General features: G+C 38.4%; 1 protein-coding gene and 1 long non-coding RNA gene across 4 annotated transcripts; one reads left to right on the top strand and one right to left on the bottom strand.

Moving 5' to 3' along the window:
* Positions 1–3,770: 3,770 nt before the first annotated feature.
* NOCT (nocturnin) lies at positions 3,771–15,081 on the bottom strand. Of its 3 annotated transcripts, XM_025168038.2 has the most exons (4): positions 14,935–15,081; positions 14,627–14,740; positions 6,648–6,917; positions 3,771–5,151 (listed from the first exon to the last, which is right to left on the bottom strand). In XM_025168038.2, the coding sequence occupies exons 3-4, from the start codon at positions 6,907–6,909 to the stop codon at positions 4,301–4,303; spliced, it is 1,113 nt and encodes a 370-aa protein (XP_025023806.1). In that variant the 5' UTR covers positions 6,910–6,917; positions 14,627–14,740; positions 14,935–15,081; the 3' UTR covers positions 3,771–4,300. The 3 variants fall into 3 exon arrangements, with proteins under 3 accessions (XP_025023806.1, XP_007430440.2, XP_007430441.1); XM_007430378.4 differs by having other exon boundaries at positions 14,627–15,056; XM_007430379.3 differs by lacking the exons at positions 14,627–14,740; positions 14,935–15,081 and adding an exon at positions 8,427–8,546.
* A 31-nt stretch (positions 15,082–15,112) lies between these two features.
* Positions 15,113–19,870, top strand: LOC148216859 (uncharacterized). The gene is made up of 3 exons (XR_015794546.1): positions 15,113–15,358; positions 16,658–16,802; positions 18,263–19,870. It is a non-coding gene; the product is annotated as an uncharacterized LOC148216859 (long non-coding RNA).
* Positions 19,871–21,993: the final 2,123 nt, after the last annotated feature.

Below are 21,993 nucleotides of genomic sequence, written 5' to 3' on the forward strand. Positions count from 1 at the left end.
CCTGCAACTCCTTAAGCAGGCATGCCTTTTCTGGGATTGACAACTGCAATTTTTTCTGCTTTTGAATCTGAAGTACTGCATGTGCCTGTTTTCCTTTTGGATTCTGGATTGAATGATGTCAAAGAAGTCACTAGTTTGGGAGCATTCTGCATAAGGCTAGACCAGGGTTCCTCAACCTTGGCGACTTGAAGATGTATGGATTTCAGCTTCCAGAATTCCCCAGCCAGCCATGCTGGTGGGGAATTCTGGGAGTTGAAGTCCACACATCTTCAAGTCGCCAAGGTTGAGGAACCCTGGGTTAGACAAAAAAACAGATGGCCACTTAATTACTTTTGATATATTTAATTAGCTATTTGAACTTACTCCATATTTTGAACCTGCTTCCCCAGTGAAAATATCATCCATTCAAGCTATTCTGTCAGTGTAATCTCCAAGAAATGTACTTACCCAAATCCATATTTAATGCTTTTGAATGTTGTAAGCTCTCATACATTTTAGAAAAAGGGATCAGCCTAAAAACCTATGAGGAACACTGCCAGCAAGACCTGCATTAGAATAAAGCCTTAATTTCATTTCAGGCAAAAGTTTTACCTAAGAAGGGCAACAACTGCAACTTTGGGAAAACTGAAGTCATTTATAACCAGTAGGGTAGAACCAAACTGGGAGCTTTTGTGGAAGTTTGCTTTCCCAAAATTCTGTATTTTGCAGAGCAGCATTTGCAGGATTGGTCCAAAGTGCAGCAAAATCTGTCTTGGCAAGGAAAAGTATTTCAGATGAGACCAAGTGGCTGCCTACCCCAGAGTGGAAGCCTGAGGCCAGCTGCTAACTCAGCCCTGTCCAGGAGGAAAGAACCGGCTCACCGGTTCCTTTCCCTTCAGTTCAGGCTGTTGGCTGGGACAGCAAGGCCAAGAGTGAAGTGCTGACACGTGGGTCTCCACACAGTTTGTGTTAACTGTTCTTTTGAGATGAGGAACAGAGCAAAGGGCAAGGACTACAACTTTTCCAGGCATAGTTGGCAGGCCATTGTTACACTGGTATTTTAGACACTGGCTGTGATTCATTTCACAAGACTGGTTTGTCCTGCAACTCCCAGCCCATGGATTTTAGCCAAGCAGCTGAAAGCTCCTGGCAGGTTGAAAACTGTATAATTAGTATTTGGTATGAAAGTTGGGGAACTTCATTAACTTACCTTCAGTTCAGCTGCTAATTTGCCAATGCTGCATCAAAATATAAACATTTCTTTTTATTATGTTATAAAAATATAAAATTTATTATTTTGACATGTTCTGAAGAAACATTTCAGGACGTTTGGAGATTTACTTGGTTTAAAAATAGGTGGCCATCATGATGTCACTTAAGGACATCAACATTTCCCTCTCCTATTGGAGAAGTACGTGGGGGAAATATCTCCTGATCTTGCAGAATTAGGTATAGTTGAAACTGAGGTAACAGTTGATGAGGAATATGGGAAAGTGAACAAAGCTAGAACTCTTACAGCTTGATCCCAGACCATACTATATATGACAATGCTGGAATTATCTGCAGCATTTGTGATCTTGGGTTTACAGCTCTCTTTTGGCAAGGGGACTTTAAAGGGTTGGCTGATACTCCATTTTTGCAGCAGAATTATCCCTAAAATCCAAGGTAAGGGAGATTTGAAAGAGGTTTTATGCTCTCTTTTACTGAAGAAATGAAATCCATGAAAATGAATTTCTAAACTTAAGAATTGCCCTGCATTAAAGTGGGAATACTTTGATATAACATTTACAATAACTATTTTGAAGAATATTGGACAGTGCTTTATCTCAGTTATTGTATTCTGGCCATCTGCAGTCCTTTACATGTGACAGTTCTGTAAAAGTAAGATGTCTTCACTTCTAGTGCTCTCCATTTTATCTTGCTTTCTTTTATAGCAAGTAATGATTGTCATATTGCAAAGTAAATTATTTGGGATACAATTATTTATAGTAATAAATGCCTTGGAAGAGCTTTCTGTTGTAATTTAAAATATGTCTCATGAAATTACTTGAAAGGAAAATATGGTGTAAATCCAAACAAGGATGACATCATTTACTCTGCTAGTGCTGTGCATAAGAGTTCCCAGTCTTCCTTCATGTTGTACTACAAAACACTTAGTAAAATCTAAGCATTCTTAGTTACGGGAGACAGAGTCCGCAAGAAGGGGTTAGTTCCATCTCTTTAAGCAGCAAGGCAAGGTTTAAGTCTTCCTGTCCCATGGAGGGAAGCCCCTCCTCTAGTCCCAATAGAAGCGAATATGTGTAGCTCAGGGTTGAACTGTGGAGTCCTTGGGGTTCTCTGAGCTCGATTGTTTTCTTGTTTCGTTACCCGGCTAGGTAACATCTTCAGAGTACTCTGAAGATGTTACCTAGTCAGGTAACGAAACGTCTGCAAGAAAACAACCAAGGTCAGAGAACCCCAAGGACTCTACCTTCCTCTAGTCTTTATGCTCTGCCTTGTAGAGGAAGTACTCACTTTCCAGCAGCTCCATTTTGGGAGCTAAAGATCAGTGCTCTCCTGTCAATGCGAAAAAGCCTTCCAGCACGGCAAACCAGGAGGAGGCTGCAAGCAAGAGGGCTGCGACAATGGCTTAGGAGATGGGGAAAGAGCCCTATCAGGACTCTAGAGTTGATGGAAGATGGTAGCAGTGCCAGCTTTGAGCCTGCCCACAAGGTAGAAGGGTTGAAGACCGGTCAGAACATCTTTTCCTCCATCTTGATAGGCTAGACATTGTATGAGACAAACCAGCAATCTTCTGACAGCTTGAAAAAACATTCTCTTCCACCCCATGTTGATAAGAAGGAATGCTCAGGAGAACTTGACCCACCAGCCAGGAGACTGCAGCCTGTTAAAATGAGGTCACTACCAAACCAGAGAGGCAAGATGGCAGGACGACAGAATATGGATGAAGGCCTCAAAACACTATCACCCCACCTAGAGCTTGGTCATAATTCAGCAGCCAGTGTCTTTACAGAACCGTGAGATGCAGAGTTCCATTCCCAGGGGCTCCTTGCTGAAATAGTTAAGGGCATGTGTGGAACCCATGAAGCCCAAGTATATCCAACAGTAGTATAATTAAATAGTATCTCTTACCTAAAGGAATCATGAATTGGCTAGATATGCCAAGTATCTTCATAGACTAGTTAACAGTCCTAATTTTCTAAATCAGTGGTTCTTGAGGGAGAAGAAGTGATATAGGACAGGACAGGATACTGAAGAGACTCCATGGAACCCACACTGGGAATCAGGTCTCCTCCATCCTTATCAAAACTTCTTGGTGTGAACAAATAATCTCAGATTCCTGTGGAAGCCAAGCACCTAAGAGAGCAAATCCATAAACTAACTGCAGCAGCAAACTTGGGTCAAACATCTCTATAGACTGTAGTATGCAGACAGATACATGGCCTGTGGCTCACATATTGGAAAATGGATCATCAGTCAAAAGACAATGTCACAACAAATTCCTTTTCAGGGAAGCTGTTTGGAGAGGCAGTAGAGAAGTCTTTGTCTGCAGCCCCAAAGGAGGAGGAGTGCAGATACAAGATATCTGACATCATCCCTTTGGAGTAGGAAATGAAATCCCAGCCTCTTTAAATAGGAAGCATATACTGGGACAACCAAAGCAATCATCCGATAGCCAGATAGAGGCAAGAACCAAGATTAATGCTTCTTAGCATGACACTGTTATCTTCCATGTAGGTGAACAACTGTAGAAATTCTGATACACTTTGAACATACCTTCAAAAGCAATATGCATTTCAGAGGTTAACACTCATTCAGTTTATTCAAGAAGAAGGCAAAATTCAAGACAACCTCAGGAAAAAATTAACTCAGACTCATATTAAACTTTACACTGAACAAAATTTGGTCATTTAGTCCAGTATGGGAGGGAGGAACCTGGGTATTCATCTGTTTGATCGACTGTTGACAGGACAACTATGTTACACACAGTGTAACTGTTTTATCTTACAACCCAAAATCTTAGGGAAAAAAGCTTGTTACAATTTGACCTGAATAACAGCAGCGCTTCTCTTCCAAAAAAAAAAAAAAAAACCCAACAGAAAACAGCATAAGCAGTCAGACAGGCATTTGTTTGTGGTTTTTGTCATAGCATGGAGTTAATATGAAAAAAAGTCTTTCAAGTCTATAGGAGTAAAGATAGATTATTAGTTCTCCATTCATAAATATTTCTCCCATCCTATCCCCAGAAGTCTTTAGAAGTCCATGGTAAAAAGTCACTGCCTGCACAAACGCAGTACATTAAAACACTACCTACCCCTCTTTATATTTCACCTAATCTTAAAAACTTGTCTGGATTTTCATTAAAGGTGAAATCACATACTAAAGACAGATGGTCTGAAGGGTAATTGAAAGATGGTAGTCTGTTGGGTCCAATTTGCTCCTCAGTTAAGAGGTTGAGGGCAGCATCTACTTTTAGGGCATGTTGTGAATACCAGATGTAATCAAGTGTATGCCTGCATTCTCCAGAAGGACGGATCTTCCACGTGGTGTATGGAGGTTCTGTCAGCCCATCTGTACTCAGCAGTTTATAAGCACTGTTCAGGTTCAGACTAGAATCAGCAAATTGCTTATACACCTCTTCTGTAGGCTCGGCATTGAAATCACCACAGACAATAAGAGGGATCTCTGCCTCCTGGGTGATCTGTTTTAGATTCTCAAGAAGATCAGCACCTTGAGCAGATCGAAACCTCTCCCAGCCATTGCGGGCTTTCAAGTGGGTGACAGCGATACAGAATGGTTTCCCCGTTTCATTGCATTTCAGGGTTTGAACTATGGCCACTTGATTGGTTTTGAGCTTCATTGCTGTCAACCGGATGTTGGTGCTATTAATTAGAGTAAACCTGTCCTTAAGGAAGAACAAGGCACAGCCATCTGGGCCATTGTTACATTCCACATCTAAACACGGAGAGCATGGTTTAGGGAAAAAAGCACATTGGTAGCCTAGCCGACTGAGTAATGGCTGAAAGGTATCAAAATAGTGGTCCACTTCTTGTAGACAGAGGATATCTGGTTGATAGGCAAGGATCTCTTCTAGAATGAGGCACTTCCTTTCTTCCCACCTCAAGGCTTCCATGGGGCATTGAACAAAGTTGTCCTTGCCTTCCCCAAGAGCTGGAATGAAGAAAATATATCAGTTAAGAAGACTTCCTTTAGGAAATATTTTACTTCCAATAAAATATGTTAAAACAAGTAGCCCAGTCCACATTCTTTGTGGAACTTTCTAGAAAAATATCTTTTACTGAAACTATTAGTATATTTATCAGTCAATTAATACTAGAGAACTGCATGACTGAAATAATCTTCCTTGCTCAAATCTATTCATGGGTGACATACTTTGACTAATACAGTCTTGTTCAGAATCTAGTTATTTTGGCAACCATTTTACAATTCCAATTTTGTTTTGCTTAGTAAATCCAAAATGGAGCCTAAAGATGATTATTCTTCCCTATTTATGCATCCATTTTAATTTAATTTCCAAAACTACATTCATATGTTTCTATACCATGGTACTGAAGCTCATATGTTGAGACAGAGTAAAACCATTACATTGCAATAGTCATCTTGAGAATAAATATTACTTGATTTATGCCTCCAAACATAAACCCTTAAAAACACTGTGCCAGGTTTGATGATATTTGGAGTTTCACATTATCCAAGGAAAAATGCAAGATAACTCCAGTGGATTCGTGCAAACAAAAAGGTTAAAAAACCGGCAATTTAGTTCACTTATAAGGGATACCCTAAGGTAAAAATACACAAGTCAGAATACAGGTAGTTCCCAGTTTAAGAACAAGTTGCGTTCCCAAGGTCTGTCGTTAAGTTGAATGTGTATGTAAGCCAGAACAGTATTATTGTATAATACTGTATAAGTAGTATTGTGTAATTAATTCAAACCATTGTGTATTTAACTCGAATTTTGCTATAATAGGCTCTGTTCTTAACTAAGGGTCATCCATAAACCAGGTGTTCTTAACCCAGGGACTACCTGTACCTTTAATTAGCTATTTTAAAGTTAGGGTGTCCAAATCCGTCCACTTTTTACATTCTACTTTTAAAAATAATATTTTAAATTTTAAGATACTTTCTTATATTGGCAATTTATTTCATATTTAGATAATTTGAAATATGAAATAAATTTGAAACCTATATATTCTAGGTTTATTATTTCTGTGAGTTATCAACATTTTAAATCTTTGCTCTGAATGATGACCCTAGCACTCAATGTTTGTTAGTGACATGATATCAAATCATAAAACTAATCCTTTGTGTCTGATTTTTTAATGAATACTTAAAAGTGGACATTCAAGACACATTTGAACCCAGAAAGTAAGTGAAGGGGCTCTCAAGTAGCAAACTTAATTATATCTGATCCATTGCTACATGCTTTTTGATTGGTCATGCTGACTGAAAATTCTGAGAATTATAGGCCAATATATCATGCTCCACATTGAAGAAGGCATATCTAAAATCTCTCTAAAGGGGAACTGCTTCCTTTTTGATCCACTGGCAGCTGTCTCCCATCATCTGAATGAAAGCTTATGCATAAAGCCTACTAGACTTACTTTTCATTCTACAAGACTCAAACAGTTTCTCAATTAAGGTTGTACCTTGTGCAAGTATGTTCCATTGCATGACTCTAATGGGCTGATGGTTTCTGACAAAGCTGGTCCTCAAGTCCAAAAAATCCCTCTGGAGTCGGGCTGGGCGGTTCTGAAGAACAATCTGGCATTCTTCAAGCAGATCTTTGGGATCTATAGGATCCAGAAACTCAGGATCTGTTTGTTCCAAGTACTCTTGGTGTTTAGTAATGACACTGCTATTCAAAGTCTTTGCCAGTGCACTATATAGCCTGCTTGTACTGTTGCCCATGGAACACCCTGAAAAGGAAAGAAAGAGGGAACTTCAGTATTAAAATCAAGCACAAGCAATTCCCAATTCTAATTTGTTAACTTCTTCTCCCAGGTCAAAACAAATGAATTCATCATTAGAGTTCACATACAATGTGACAGTGTTACAGTGCTGATAGCTTCCAGATATAATGAACTTCAGTTTTCAAAATTTGCAACCAGTGAATTCCAGGTTGCAGAAGGATGCTACATAACATAGGCAAGTACAACAGACAATGTATTTTTCAACACGAGGTTATCAACGCAATATGCATTTCCCTTCTTAAATACTGCAAATCTAAGCTCCCTTTTTATTTTGTTCACTTAAGATATTTCACTTAGTCATTTTTTATGAGCTCCATAAACAAAGCTTTGGGCCCTCAGAATCAGCCTGTGTCAAGGGATCTCAACAAAATTCTGAGAATTGTAGCTTTTTCCAATTGTCTGTTCAGCTCTTTCATTTATTGGACTCATATCTGAAGGTGACCTATCACATTCCAAACATTTTCTACCAAGCTGTATAGTACAACTGGTTATGCCAATAGCAGCAGCTACTAAATCTGAGAGTGTAATTCAACAGGGCTGCTTCTTGCTAAACAACCCGTCCTACATAATCTCTCTCATGCCACATTGTAGAACACGGAACTTTACTTCTTCCTGGTTTCACAAGAAGACCAAATTGGTCATAAATATTCTGCACTATTAACCAGCAACATACATTTTATAATCATGAATCAGTATAAAATCCATTCACTTCTACTTCTTACATTCATAAAAGTCAAAAAGGATGTTTCTGTGACTTGTATTAAAGAAATGGTTCGTTCTACAAAATCTTTTTCCTGATACTCTGCAAAATACTCTGCAAAAAAACATGAGATCTGAGTTTCAGAAATGTTTAATTCAGGGAACAGGAAGCTAAAAGAAACTAATCAAATTTAAAACAGAAACAGCTGCAACATAAAATTGTGCTTTGTTCTCTGTGGCTTTTCAATAGCTTAATTTTTCTCTGCAGACATTAGATACCTCATAATCCCAATGATCCTGCTACTAGTAAGATTGTGATATAAATTCTCTTTATAATGTATCAAGCTCCTTCCTGCCTCTGCTAAATAGGCAGTAATCTGAGCGCCATTATCTTCAGCTCTGTATTCACCCACAGAACCAAGAAGCTATCCTGCACTTTAAAAAGAAACCGTTCATATTATTTCCGGGTATCAAAAGATATTTTTTCCCCATATTCTTATAATAACATCAGAGCCTCCATTAATCTTTTCAAGGATTCAAATTAATGATTCCCACTATTTTTAAAATAGGGAATAAAGATTTAACTATAATCCTGTTTCCTCCGACTGTTCTTTATAATTCTATTTTAGTCCAACAACTGATAAATACAGGTTATAACTAGAGTTATTCTAGTTGCATTTCTTCTGGAAAACAGGCTTTCTAATAACTAAAAGATAATATTTTAGGAAGTCGCTACTGAGATTAAATGATATTTACCTGATAAATTGGATGGATACATCAGCACAAGTAGTAAACAACTCTAATGGAGAATTGCACACAGAATTGCCAGCCTCCAAAGTCATGTGTGAGCATTTCCTGTACCACTGGTCCACAAGAGACACCTAGTGGTCTTTTATATAACTTTTTCCATTGAAACAGTATTTTTTTTTTTAAAAAATCCACTATCATAATTAGCTGAAGGAAAATCTAAATGTATACCTGCTGTTTGTGATACCTCACTATGTGTTGCTCTTTAATTTAATTTAAACAGCTGTTTCCCTCAATCTAATGATTGCTTGCTTCATGTCCAGTAAAGCAGTGTTTCTCAACTTTGGCAACTTTAAGAGTGTGGACTTCAACTCCCAGAATTCTCTAGCCAGAATCTGGACTAAAGTGATCCCAGTGTTTCTCTCCACCATGGTACTTCAGCCCCACAGCTTGACTATCAAATAGAGAGATCAGTGCTTTGCTTTTTAAAATAAGCTATTTTTCCTTCACCCACATAACTCTTTTGAATGTTCTGGCACTCTTTCTCTTTTGCAATGGAAGACAGAAGTCTCATCACACATCATGTCAAGCCATGGTTTTCATCATCATGATTTACTGGATAAAACTCAATTGGTTCATGATAGTTCCTGAACCATAAGTTATGCTTTAAAAACCACAAGGACTGGATTTAAGACAAAACAAAAAACAAAACAAAACAAAAACCCCCCATATTACCACAATGTGTGAACCTAATCATCACTGGGTGAATTTAGCATTAGCCTTTCTTCACAAGAATTGTATCAGTTAGATTGCTCTTTGTCTAATACCAACAAAATATTCTTGATTTATGTGACTCTCAGTCAAACTCCTTAATGAGTCCAAGAATAAGTTCAGTGAATAAGCAATGATTCTCTTTACCAGTGTCCTCTCAACTAAATTCCTAGAAGTTCTTCATGGCTTGGCTGAGATAACATATTAGGGAGAATTGAAAGTAAGTCATATACAGCAACACACCCAGAACAGGAATGTGTGCTTTGAAACATGTCCTGAGGTAACTACAGCTGTTTCAAAAATGTAAAACGACTTTAGCTGGACTAAAAACAAAGGGAATACTTAAAAAAAAATGGTGTTTGTTATTTCCCTCTCTCTCTCTCTTTCCAAAGAGCTTAAAATCTTATCACAACAGATTAAATTAAAAAGTATAATAGTACCTCTGGAGCAATCCAGTTTTAGATTATAAATCTCACATATGAGCTGAAGGATAGGAGGCCTACATAACTGATTGGCTTTATTCTGAAAAAAAAAAATCAAAGGGTCTATTAAGTTTCCTAGACTTAGGGCTCCTCCAAGTCATCATTACAGCTGTATGCAGCTTTGATTCAGTTTAAAGGCACTGCAATCAAAACCACACCTTCAAATTGTATCTTTATTCTAATTGTGAAATAAATTTGATGTATTAAATCAGTTTGATGGATTCAATAGACTTCTACACATGTGCATAAAATCTTTTATTTTAGCACTGATTAGAATCACCAATTCAAATCAAATTACTTGACCACTTAAATTAAGTCATACATCTAAATCAAATTGATTCTGAATTAAATCACAAATTTGAATTGGATCTTAGCTTATTTGTGCACTTCTGTTCATCACAATTATGCTTTCTGAGATTAAACCAAATACACTATTCTGAATTAACAGAAATCTATAAATGTTGGTGTAATTTAACTGTACAATACACAAAATCACTTCCTAAACTTGCTGCTTAGACCCATTTTTTTAATAGAGCAGCAGAGAAATGCCAGTAATAAATAAATGAACATGCAGCTACAGGAGTATATGTTGTACAAGAATGCCTTATTATTAAAATCTTTACCATTTTTCCAGAGAAAGTTCAATCTGTTGTCAATTATTTTAAAAGCTACAACAGCTACGCTGATCAAAATCTATACTGGTGCAAAACCTTTTCTGGTTCTGAAACAATCTTAACATTGTACTTTATTGCACAGAATAGTCAAAGAATGGTTAGGTAATTTAACATATTTTTCATAAATATGGGCAAGAACTCTCTCCCTCTCTTCCCCCCCCCCATGCAATTTATAGTTGCATATGGTATATGTCACAGAATAGAAAACTTCCCAAGGTTTATCTGCATATTTAATATTAGGCAGGGGTGGTGGGAGCACCTGGAAAGCCTGCAATTGTTATTCTGAAGACAAATCTTTAGCTAGGAAAGACCATTCACGCTGCATAACTGTTTTAACTTGTAATTGTAGTGTTCCTGTCCTATTCTTTTGTGAACAATCTGGAAGTATTTAGTTTTTTTCGTAGCAGCAATACTAACATCAGAAGCAGGATTTCTGGAGTTACCAACCTACCTAATTGTATGACTGTCCTGCCTCTGCTCCCCACCCACCTACAATTTTAGACAGCAATCTGTTGTGACCATGTTAAGCCTGCTTTGCTAAATTGTTTGGAGATGCTGCAATATCCTGGGTATTTTTAATGCCAGTATGACATTGAGGCTGATTCTGTCTGCTTCTTGTCTGGTAAAGCAGATCACGGTCCTCAGCAAAACGATATCAATTGTTCAACTCCTGCAGCCGCATTGCAACAGCATGCAGCAGCAAAATCTTAACATCAAAAAGCGCAGCTCTTATTCTAAAAATGTGTATGTTCTCTGATGGACCAGACAGCAGCAGACATCTAAGCTGTAAAACATTTTTCCCTAAATAAGATGCTTCTCTCCCTTGTTAGATATTTTAAAAATCATATCCTAACAGCCTTTTCCTTCTGATGTAATTTATCAGTAATTTGCAGATCATTCATTTTTTTTTTATATTGAGCTGTAAATCTTTCACAAAGATTTAAAATATGCAGAGCTTAGGAAATAATGGTATGAAAGTCCACTAGCTGCTTCTGTCTAACCTTGATACAGATGAACATTGCTGTTTCCAGCAGAATAAGTGGATTGCTTAATTGTGCCTATCTAAGTTACAGCAAGTTACTCAATAATGCTTATGCAATGATAGTAGATTGTTCAACGCAGACAATTAACATCCACAGAACCAGTCAGTTGCCAGAAATCACTAGGCTCCTCTGCACACAGGGCAATTCTAGCAATTTGTGTTCAGGACATAAGCTCAATGAAGCTTGCTCTGGATTAGAACGTCACCAATCAATAATTGGGCTATTGTGGTGATTGTAATAGGCTGATGTAACAGGTGTAAGCTCTGATATACATTTGCAAGATCCCATGCTCTCTTTTTTTTTTTTTGCACAAAGATTTGGAGAAGTGCTGTTGAACATCTTTTATACATTCAGGTTATTGCTGGTAGTTTCACAGATTGTTAAACCAGTTTATTTAACCAAAACTTGCTGTGTCTACATAATATACTAAGTTGTTTACAGCAGTTTACAATAAGTAGGTGGATTCAACTTCCTAAATGAAAGCCACATCTTAGAATAAAGGATGCAGATATCTCATGGTGTATCCAAAGGGAACTCTCTACTATTTAATATCTATGTGAAGCTCCTGGGTGAAGTGGTCTACCAGTCTGGGGTGCAGTGTCATTGTAATCCATGCACTCATCTCTTGCATTGACGATTGTCATGCACTCTGTGCAGGGCTGCCTTTGAAAACTTCTTGGAAGCTGCAATTGATACAGAATGGCGCAACCTGTTTATTAATGGACAAGAGCTGCCAGTGTCACTTGATGCCTGTGTGAGGATTCTGCACTGGCTTTCAATTGGCTTCTGAATACAATTCAAAATGCTCCTTTTAACCTATGAAGTTCTTCATGGCTTGGTGCTTAGATATGTGCAGGACTGCCTTCTTCTTCATCCTGCTCACTGTAACTTTCAGCCTTCCCACCACCAAAAGTAGCTCATTCCTGCATTTTCATCATTTCACATGTTACCAATAGACTGGAAAGAAAAAACAGCTATATAAGGTAAAGTCATCTTTTGCCTAAAGTGACCACTTGACAAAAGCGGATAGAGAGACATTATATGCAGATAGTTGCCAAAGCTTAGCTTCAAGCAGGTTAAAAAGAGCTAAAGGTCTTTCTGTTTGAATTAGACTTTACTGAATTGGGCAGTAAAGAGAGAGATATTTAGTGTTCATACATGCAACAATCCTGGAAGAGCTGAAGTAGTGGGCCTTACTTCTGAGTAGACATATTATCCTGAAAGCATTAAAACAAATAATTTCACTTTTTTTTTCAGACAAGGTGGTTTGTGAGGTTTGTTTGCAAATTTTTAGGACAGGTGTACAACAGCATTTCAAACTTGAGACCACTGTTTGAAGATCAAAATACTTTTAAAATATCAAAACAATCCCTTTTGCATGTGAAACAATTGTTTCAAATTTGAAACAACTGTTTTAATGTCAACTTGGATAGTTAAATATTAAACACATGATTGGAGAGGAGTCATACTAATTATAATTTTAAAATGAAATCAAATTTAGTTTTTAATTCTTGTCCCATCCACTATCTGGAGCATGGCTCACAGCACCCAAAAGTCAGATTTGACCCTCAACCAAGGAATAAGGCATATGCCCTCTGCTTTAAGGCAAGGAAGAGTATAAATTAGTAAATAGTCTTGCTTCTCATGACCTAGTACCCTTCAGTTGTCCTAGAACAGCAATATGTGGAATTCCTAGCCAACAAATAGTTCAGTATATCTGGAAGATGCTAGACTGGGTAAGACTGAGCTGGACAAACAAGTCAGAGGCTGATAACAGCTGGCAGTGACTTCTGTATGTGTCATTTCAACCATGTTATCATGTTTACCTGAGGTTCTTGAAGTAGAAAGAGCTAATGAGCTAGATAAACTATCGCTTCCTAATCTTTTATACCAATCATGATTGAACTAAGAAAAAGAGCAAGAATAGTGAGATGCAGATAAGGATTAAGGGATTTTCATTGCACTTAATAGAATAACCACAGATCTTAGTCATACCACCTTTAAAGAAAAGGTGATATATTTTCTATTTTATGTATTGTATCAAAGTATGGTTTTGCTTAATCACTGTCTGCTAAACATTTTACAATGAATATAAACATATTGCACTGAACAATCATAGTTTATAATAGCTGGATTAATACTGTACAGTATCTTACACAAAAGCTAAATAAACCACATTATGGCTATGCACAATCTGTGAACCCATCTTTTGTGATTTAGTGACTTTCAAGGTAAGTCAAATTGCTTTGCTCAATAGTCATCACTTACATAAGACTGGACATGTCCACTAACTCAGCTGACACATTACAATAGACAGGGAAGCATAATTTATCAGTGCATCATATATTACAAACAGTTTTATCTAAATCCTTGCATAGCTAGGACAAACAAGGTAGCTTTACACTTTACATATTTATTCCTGTCAGGTCAGATATACATCACATATTTGCATAATTTGAAAATGAAACATTATGAGTAACTTCATTAATAAGCATTTTCATAGAGAAAACACATAGGACAGTATACTGTAATACATGTTATGGTCTTGCCCATTTTTCTCTCATACTCTAATATCTATTAGACAGTTAAAAGAAACTTTAGCATAACTGGAGGACAGGGCTACTACAGATATCATTTTAAATCCCAGGAACAATTCATAGAAATAATCTAGGAAGTCAACCTTTCTTTCAAAGAAACAGTGACACCTCAAGTCATGAATGATACTGAATACCTAACGTGTCATTCCCTGACTTTTTTCATTTGTCTTTCCTAGCCGGGAAAAGCAGTTTTTAATCACACCAGCAGCCAATCTATATATTTCATGGCTCTCAATTTTTATTGGGTCTATTCGTAGGTGCCTCATTTGTACATCCATTTTCAACCAGCAACTTAGGATCCAGCACAGGTTCATCTGGCAGCCGAAAGCAGAGAAGATATTCCCTAGATCCACCCCAAACACCCATCCCGAATGTCAGCGTAATGACAAGACCTCGGAAACCCGGCATCGCAACTTGGGAAAACCCTTTCTGTGTGGCCTCCGATACCACCCATAACACGGACCACCACCTCTCAGGGCTGCTGTGAGGATGAGTAAGAGAACGCAGGGAAGTCTCTCGCCCCAAGCCTGCGAACAGCGGCTTCCCCCTCCTCCCTGGGGGGGGGGGGGCACAGACCGCAGACACTCGAACCCCGCCATTCCAGCCACGGAACCTTCAGCCCCGAAGGTTCTGAGCACTCACCAGCTTGCGAATTGGCAGCTCCCGAACTGCCCGGGGCGGAGCAGCTGCAGCGCGGGACTCCGGCGGTAGCAGAGGAAGAGGCGAGGAGGGCAGAGGGGGAGAGGGCTCTCTTCACTGGAGCAGGTGATCGGAGCAGCAGGGTCGAGGAAGAGGCAGAAGAAGGAGTGCAGCAGAGGTTAGACAGGGCTGAACACAACGACCTAACAGAGCTTTGATACATAATAACGCTACGTACGGCACGCGAGACAGATGAAGGTTTTTTTTCAAAAATAAAAAAAGCCCCGCAAGGGGAGCGGTCTGAAGCTGACCTGCTCTACGGCAATGCCGACTTCTTCCTGCCTTTCCGAGCCCACAGAAGGGGCATGAATTGGAAAAAGAGCCTCGGCTGCCTGCTTCAGAGAGAAAAAGATGCTAGCCCAGGAGAAGCTCACGGAAATTGCCACTAATTGCTGAGACCGGGAACACGAGCATGAGAAGTAAACCTCACCCCTCCTGCCGGCATTGACGCAACCGCAGCTCCCAAGCGTAAGACAAGAGCGGGGGAACAAGGAACTGAAACATCTCTCCCCTTCCTTCCTCATTTAGACGAGTGGAAGGCGTTCGGCACTCATGCAAACGGAAAGTGCAACGCAGGGCTAAACTGCTGACTTCCACGTGAGGAAACAAATAGACAAAGCTTAACTGGGCTAGACACCTATTATGCGTGTTTCTTCCCGCACCCCCCGAAAAATGGTATGTTCTAATCTTGGCACCGAAGTCCCCAAAAGATCTGTTGGTGACGTCACAATGAACGTTGACTAGTTGGGTGGGGGTGGGAGTGGGGGTGTTGGCCGGAACCTCCCCCTGTTTTCCCGTTCGTGGGAAGGGAAGGGGGCGTTGGCTCCCGGCTGATAGCGCGTCACGCGGCGTCTGGGTTTGCCCTTTCATCTCATTCATTCTTCGCCTCTCGTTTTGTGGAGGAAGCAGGTCTTGGTGGAACAAGCTAATGAAAGCTTTCGATTTCCCATTCGCAGTGTGAAAACTTTTGAGAAGAGCGCTCGGGATGAGACCAGAAATTTTCTATATCTTACTAATATGTTCAACCTTTTTAAAAAAAATAACAACTGTAACACTACTTTAGGGGAAAAAAAACAGTGGATTTCTTTGGGCCTGTTTTTCTTAAATCTGGGTGGGGGTGTGTGTGTCTCAAGATACATTGGAACTACAAATCCCAGAATCCCCAACCCTTTGGCATTTGAGAGTTGCAGTCCCAACACATTAGGAGGACAGCAATTGGGGATGAGTATTTTAGGGGGAAAAAAACCCCAGCTACAAAAACATGCCTCATAAAACAAACCTCATGCCAGAAATCTCACCTACAAAAACAGCTTCATGCATAGGAAGAAAAACATGAACAAATATGGTCCTGGTTAGCTGCTTAGAAAGAAAAGTTGGACTTGTGAAGCAGTTTCTGGTCCGAGATGGTTGCTGAAAGGATAGTTACGAAGGACAAAGCAGCTTTGCACAACATACTACACTAAAATGTGGGGTGCTTTATGGCTCTGAGTTGTGTAAACCCAGGCAATTGGGTTAATTCAGCAAAACTATAGTTAACTATTTTTATGGAGAGTCAAACCAGATATAACCTTGAAAATGTGGGATTAAGGCCACTTTCTCATCCTGGTGCCTTCCTAATGTGAGAAACTACAATGTTTATTATACCTAATCAGCTACTGGGAGGGTAGCAAATATATTGGGAGGGACAGATTGAGGAAGATTGGATTAAGGTCTTTTTCCTCTCTACTAATCAGCAAACACAGACACTGAAGACTGAGGTGCGATGTTTTGGAAGAAGATTGTTTTCCATGTGACTACTGAATTACTTTTCAAATGGAATGTAACCAAGACAGATTTTCTCCATCTTGTGACTCTGTTTTTTATTCACCATCCGTGGTATTCTAAAATGTAGTTTGTCTGATTAATCTAGTCACTGTGGTTTGTACCATAGTTTACAGGTTAACATGTGTAAACCCAGTCTCCTTCCCTGGACAGCTTGAGGATCTGCTCCAGGAGAAAAGGAAAATCGGGTGAAGGAGGAAGAGATTGAGTTGCTGCCTAATGGAGAAGTGAGGAAGAGCACCGCCTCCCTGGAATGAGAGTTCAAAGAGGACACCTTTGGCTGTCACTAACCCTACTGGTGAGAAGCAATGTTTGGTTCACTGGGTGGATTGTTCAAATGCATAAGATGGATAGGAGTTGCTCTGTAATTATTATTGCCCTGTTACTGTTATTAGATATTTTGTGGCTGGGATTGGGAAAAAATTAATTAACCCAAAATAATTAGTGGGTTGACTATGTAAGCATTAGTTCCCTGAGAGAGTGAGATTTGATTGCAGAGGGGGTAAAAATGGTGGGGAGAATAATAGTAATTATGGGCAGGGAAAAATATAGCAGGAGCTGGAGGACAAGCCATTCCAGGAAAAGAGAGATCAGATGTGTTATGATCAGGTTCTGGGAAACTTTTCCATCAGTCCATTTTCATGTACATATTTCTTCTGTGGAGTCCTTGGGGTTTTCTGAGCTTGGTTGTTTTCTTGCAGATGTTTAGTTAAGTCTAAGTAACATTTTCAGTACTAAAAGGGAGTGGGGTTTACTCTCTGTTTATATACAGTACCTTGCCCTGTTAGTGTTGATGGGGGAGTTGTTTTTTCTTGGTAGTTCCTAGATTAGGTAGTTGTTTACTGCTTGATTATCTGAGCTGGTAGTTCCTTGTTTGGGGTATTGTTTACTGCTTGACTGTTTGTCTGGTGTTAATCCCTGTTTATTTGGGTGTTGATTGCTGGTAAGGAGGTGTTCTGATCTTTTTGTTTCCTTATTTGTTCCATATTTCCATATTTCTTCCTCATGACAATGGGATTAAGTGGAGCTACCAACCTCTGCAGGGAGGAGGGGCCCATTAATTAATATTATAATGACTTGTACTGCATTTATATGTAAATTCAGTAAACTGCCTAGAATCAATCTGGTTTGGGGTGATAGATAAAACTCATAAAAAACTAAATGGATTTCAGAATTAGAGCATTCTAATGAAGCTAATTGCTGAAAAGTCCCTGATAAACTGCTGCTTCATATACTACTTGGTTGATATACAGAATCTGCTGATAGAAGAGATGGCAATGCCAATTTTAAGGCTTTAAAAGGAGATTAGCTTAATCATGGTGTAGAAATCTACCAATGACTACAAGTCATGCTGGCTAAATAACTACATCCTGGATTCGAGTTACTACATCTCTGAATATCAGTGGCTGAGGTACTATAGTAATAGCTATTTGCTTTTAAGTCACGATGCTGGACTAGAAGAGTCTGCTGCAACTGGGATCTTCTAGAACTCTTAAATGGAGTTAAAACTAGCTTTATATTGGTCCCAGCTTTATACTGGTCCCAGCTCTAGTAGTGCAGAACCACAGATAATTGTTACAGTATGAGTGGCAATGCAAATAGATTTAGTATATTGAAAGTTTAATCCTTAGCTTAAGATATGAAGACAAGCTGTAATAGTTTGGGTTTTAAACAAACAATAGCATCGCTGTAATGTGAATACAGTGGTACCTTGGGATACGAACGCTTCTACTAACGAACTTTTTGGGTTACGACCAGCTCCGGCCGCAAAAGTTTACCTCGATGTGCGAACTCCGCCTTGGGGTACAGTCATTTTTCTGCCCTGACACGTGGTCCGCGGCCGTTTTCCCGCTGCGCCGCCCGGTGCCCGGCTGTTTTCCTGCCCCTGACGTGTGGTCTGCGGACGCCAGAACGGATTAACGGTAATTACATTGAACCTTATGGGAAAATTTGCTTCGGGGTGCGATCAAATTCGGAGGGCGGAACGGATTAACTGGATTTACATTGAACCCTATGGGGAAATTTGCGTCGGGTTACGACCAACTCGGGATACGCCCAGAGTCACGGAATGGATTAAGTTCGTATCCCGAGGTACCACTGTACTGGTTGTCTGAATTGATCAATCTACTTCTTATTTTTTGTATACTGCTTTATGTGATCAGAATTATGATTTGGTTAAACTTCTAAATATAAATGAAAGTGTGGTCTGAATGTATTTAATCATGAGAAGATACTCACCCTAATGTTTATATTGTCTACACAGATAACACCCAGTTGAACTATCTGAATTATAGGTTACTTAGTTTAAAAAAGGGCTGTGAATTTTTGTCTCACATGGCAGCTAAGGGGTGTCCTGGGGCCACAGTTGAAAAGCTGGGGTGGGCCTATGGCCGAAGAACCTAAATTTGATTTAATTTTAAATAAGATGTAGTAGAATAACACTAAATTATTGTAATCTTAATAATTTATTAAACTTCTCTTTTGGTTATGTTAAAAATATCCTTTTCACTCTGCAAAGGCTTCTGAGGCATGCCCAAGATTCTCAGGTACTGCAAGTCTGAACCTTTGATTTAAAGAACTGCTGGTTTTCTTGAATTATATTTTAATTTATAGTGCAGTCCAAGGAACATAAGGACTTATTAGGTCACAAATCCCATAGAGTAACCCTTATTGTTTGTAGAACTGAGCTGCATTATTAAACTGCTGCTGTTAGAGTTTTTTTGTCTCCAGATGATTCATTTCTTGAGCACTGGTTCACTTCCAGGAAAGGAAAAATGCAGACATTCCCTCCTCCAAGCCTTGCTATTCAGGATCTACGTAACTCCAAGCTGAGAAAATGAATCATACACAGAAACCAAAACTGGGACCGTGGTTCTTATTTTTAGTGATTTCACTAATTGTGAATCTACTGTGTAATTTTAATGATATTGTGGAATATCCTGTGTAAATATTTTAAATTGTTAGGAACATTATGCTAGTCAGAAACAGCACCTCTACAGATTTATAGCAGATTGCAGGCTATTGGATATGAGACCTTCCTCCTCAGAAGGCTGTACAGAGAAAAAAAATAATGGCATTTTTCATGGATTCATTCATTCTATGAAACAGAGTAGAGGTGAAATAGTGCCATTTTTAAAAGATCAGTTTGCTATTAAATGGTCAGATTTTTCACTTTCATTTCTCAGGCTGATTGGCTTAATATGGCTGTTTCAAATGCTGTGCCTGTTCTTACTGCATTGGTTAATCTGGTTTTCTTTTTAATTCACGACTTTTTAATACTGTGACTTCTACATTGCTCATTTATTTTAATTGTAAAGTAAATTGATTTATAGATCTCGTGTATTATATGTATTAAAAATATGGAATCCAAAGATGTAAAGAAACATTAGTTTATTTCACAGTATGGTTCTAGTTGTTATGCTTAGGTTGCTATAATAGAGTGTGCCTGTATATGTGTATACACACGTACACAAACACTTCATTCCATCATGCTATTCCTGAGTAAGATAAGCAAACTTACGCAAAGCACAGAAAAGAAGTAAGAAATAATGGGCCCAAAAGTAGGGCACTCATTTTTGTATTCAGTCCACATTCATTCTTGACTTAACTCTTCTTCAGACACACATTCCTTAAGTACCCCATTCCCAATGCATTTAACTTACCTGACATACCTAATTCTGCAAACCATTCAGGTTCCCAGCCAAGAATACCACAGTGTCTGTGTAGAAAAGTACATGTATATACATCCCCAGCCATCACACCTGTAACATCACCACAAGTATTCCTTGTACATTTATTCATAAATAGGTTAAACAACAAAGGGAACATTAGCCATCCTTGTCTTTACTTCCTGTTGAATGCTGAACTATTAATCAAGCATTCCATTTTTTCAATCCCGCCTTTATTATTTTTATAAATAAGGAGGCGAGCGTACCTAATACTCCTTCCTCCTCCTATTTTTCCCACAACTACAATCCTGTGAGGTGAGTTGGGCTGAGAGAGAGTGAATGGCCCATAGTCACCCATTTATTGCTACAGATGCTTTATTTCCATTATATACTACCTTTATCCCATTCAGCAACCAACCTTCAACTCCATATTCAGCAACACATTCTGTAATTCATGACTATTAGTTCTTTTCTTGTAAATCAAGAAATGTACAATACTTTTTTTTCCTCATTCTCACATTTCTCAGTGTCCTGTGAAGAGCAAAGATCTAGTTGGCATATTTTCTGACTTGCATAAAGCTGCTACACTTCCCAAATGTTGTTCATTGTCACCTCTTGTATCTTTTTGATTAGAATTCTGCCAAACATTTTCCCGACCACATTTTACAAATACTTATGTCAGTATTCCCACAAATAATCATTTTTATTTTTAATTCTATTCATTTTACTTAAAGATCTCTCTAACTGTTTTCACTTACATCCTAAACAATGTTTTATTTCCAAAAAAAGGCATTTTCTTTCCTGTTTAATTTTAACTCTTCCTTGCTCTCTTTGACTATATTCTTTGCAACTATCTTTTACTCCATTTACAAATTATACATTATCTTTCTCTAATTCTCATTTTTGCAACAATCATTCTCTTGTATTTCTTTTTTCTAATCCATTACATCTTTCACATAATCTTTCTAGCAAACACCCTTTTCCATACTTTCTATTAATATAACTCCAGAAATTTTTGTGACATTCCACAACATAATTATCTTTGCACTCTCCCATCCACTAGATTACCTTCTAACACTGTTTCATACAGGACTAATACATTCTCTTTCTTCAGTCATTCTAATTTCACTCTAGTTTCTTTCACATTTTTTCTTTTTTTTCTATGTCCAATCCAATTTTCCCAGTATCTGCTTCTGACACCTTTCATTTATTTGCATATTTATTTTAAAAGATTTATATGGCAACCCAACTCTAACAACTCTGACAGGCTTAGAACAAATCAAAGAGCAAAAATACAAAACCAAACCCTTCCACAATACCAGCTAAAAACAAAACACTACCAAATAATGTTCTGCTTTGTGATCAAATTCTCTCATCACTTTATTTTTGTTTCTTCCCTTTTTTTTCACTTCATTTGTTAATTCATGGTTTTTACTTACTTCTTTTACATTCCAAGTCGCAAACTTCCATGTGTCATGATTGTCATGAGAAGACCTTGGATTTGCTCAGTTGAGATGTTCACACAATGTTTTTTAGTAAGGTTGTTTTTATTTATACAGAAAATTATGTCCTTCAGAGACTCTAAGTGATGATAAAGAAAATGTACAGTTGTTTACCAGCTTTAGTTGCTACTGTGCCATATGCAGCATTTTCTTCCAACAACAACAATAATAGTAGCAGTAGTCAGATTTAGCATATTCTGGCCACTACGTGAGAAACACAACCAAAGGGGAATCTTATCCTAAGCGTGCTCATGCTACTTAATACAAGCCAGGAGTTCTCATCTACAGGGTATTTTGTAAGGCAACATACTGTTGCCCG

Source organism: Python bivittatus, unplaced genomic scaffold (assembly GCF_059951505.1).
Source record: "Python bivittatus isolate LINGU-HERP-01145 unplaced genomic scaffold, Pbiv_v1 ctg000070_np1212, whole genome shotgun sequence".
In the NCBI taxonomy this organism is placed as follows: Eukaryota; Metazoa; Chordata; class Lepidosauria; order Squamata; family Pythonidae; genus Python; species Python bivittatus.

Coding starts and splice junctions, on each gene's coding strand:
- NOCT (XM_007430378.4), bottom strand. CDS start 14,846: ATGTATCAAAGCTCTGTTAGGTCGTTGTGTTCAGCCCTGTCTAACCTC. Junction 6,918..14,626: donor AGCTGCCAATTCGCAAGCTG/GTGAGTGCTCAG, acceptor TTTCCTTTTCAG/GGTGTTCCATGGGCAACAGT. Junction 5,152..6,647: donor ATGGAACATACTTGCACAAG/GTACAACCTTAA, acceptor TCTTCATTCCAG/CTCTTGGGGAAGGCAAGGAC.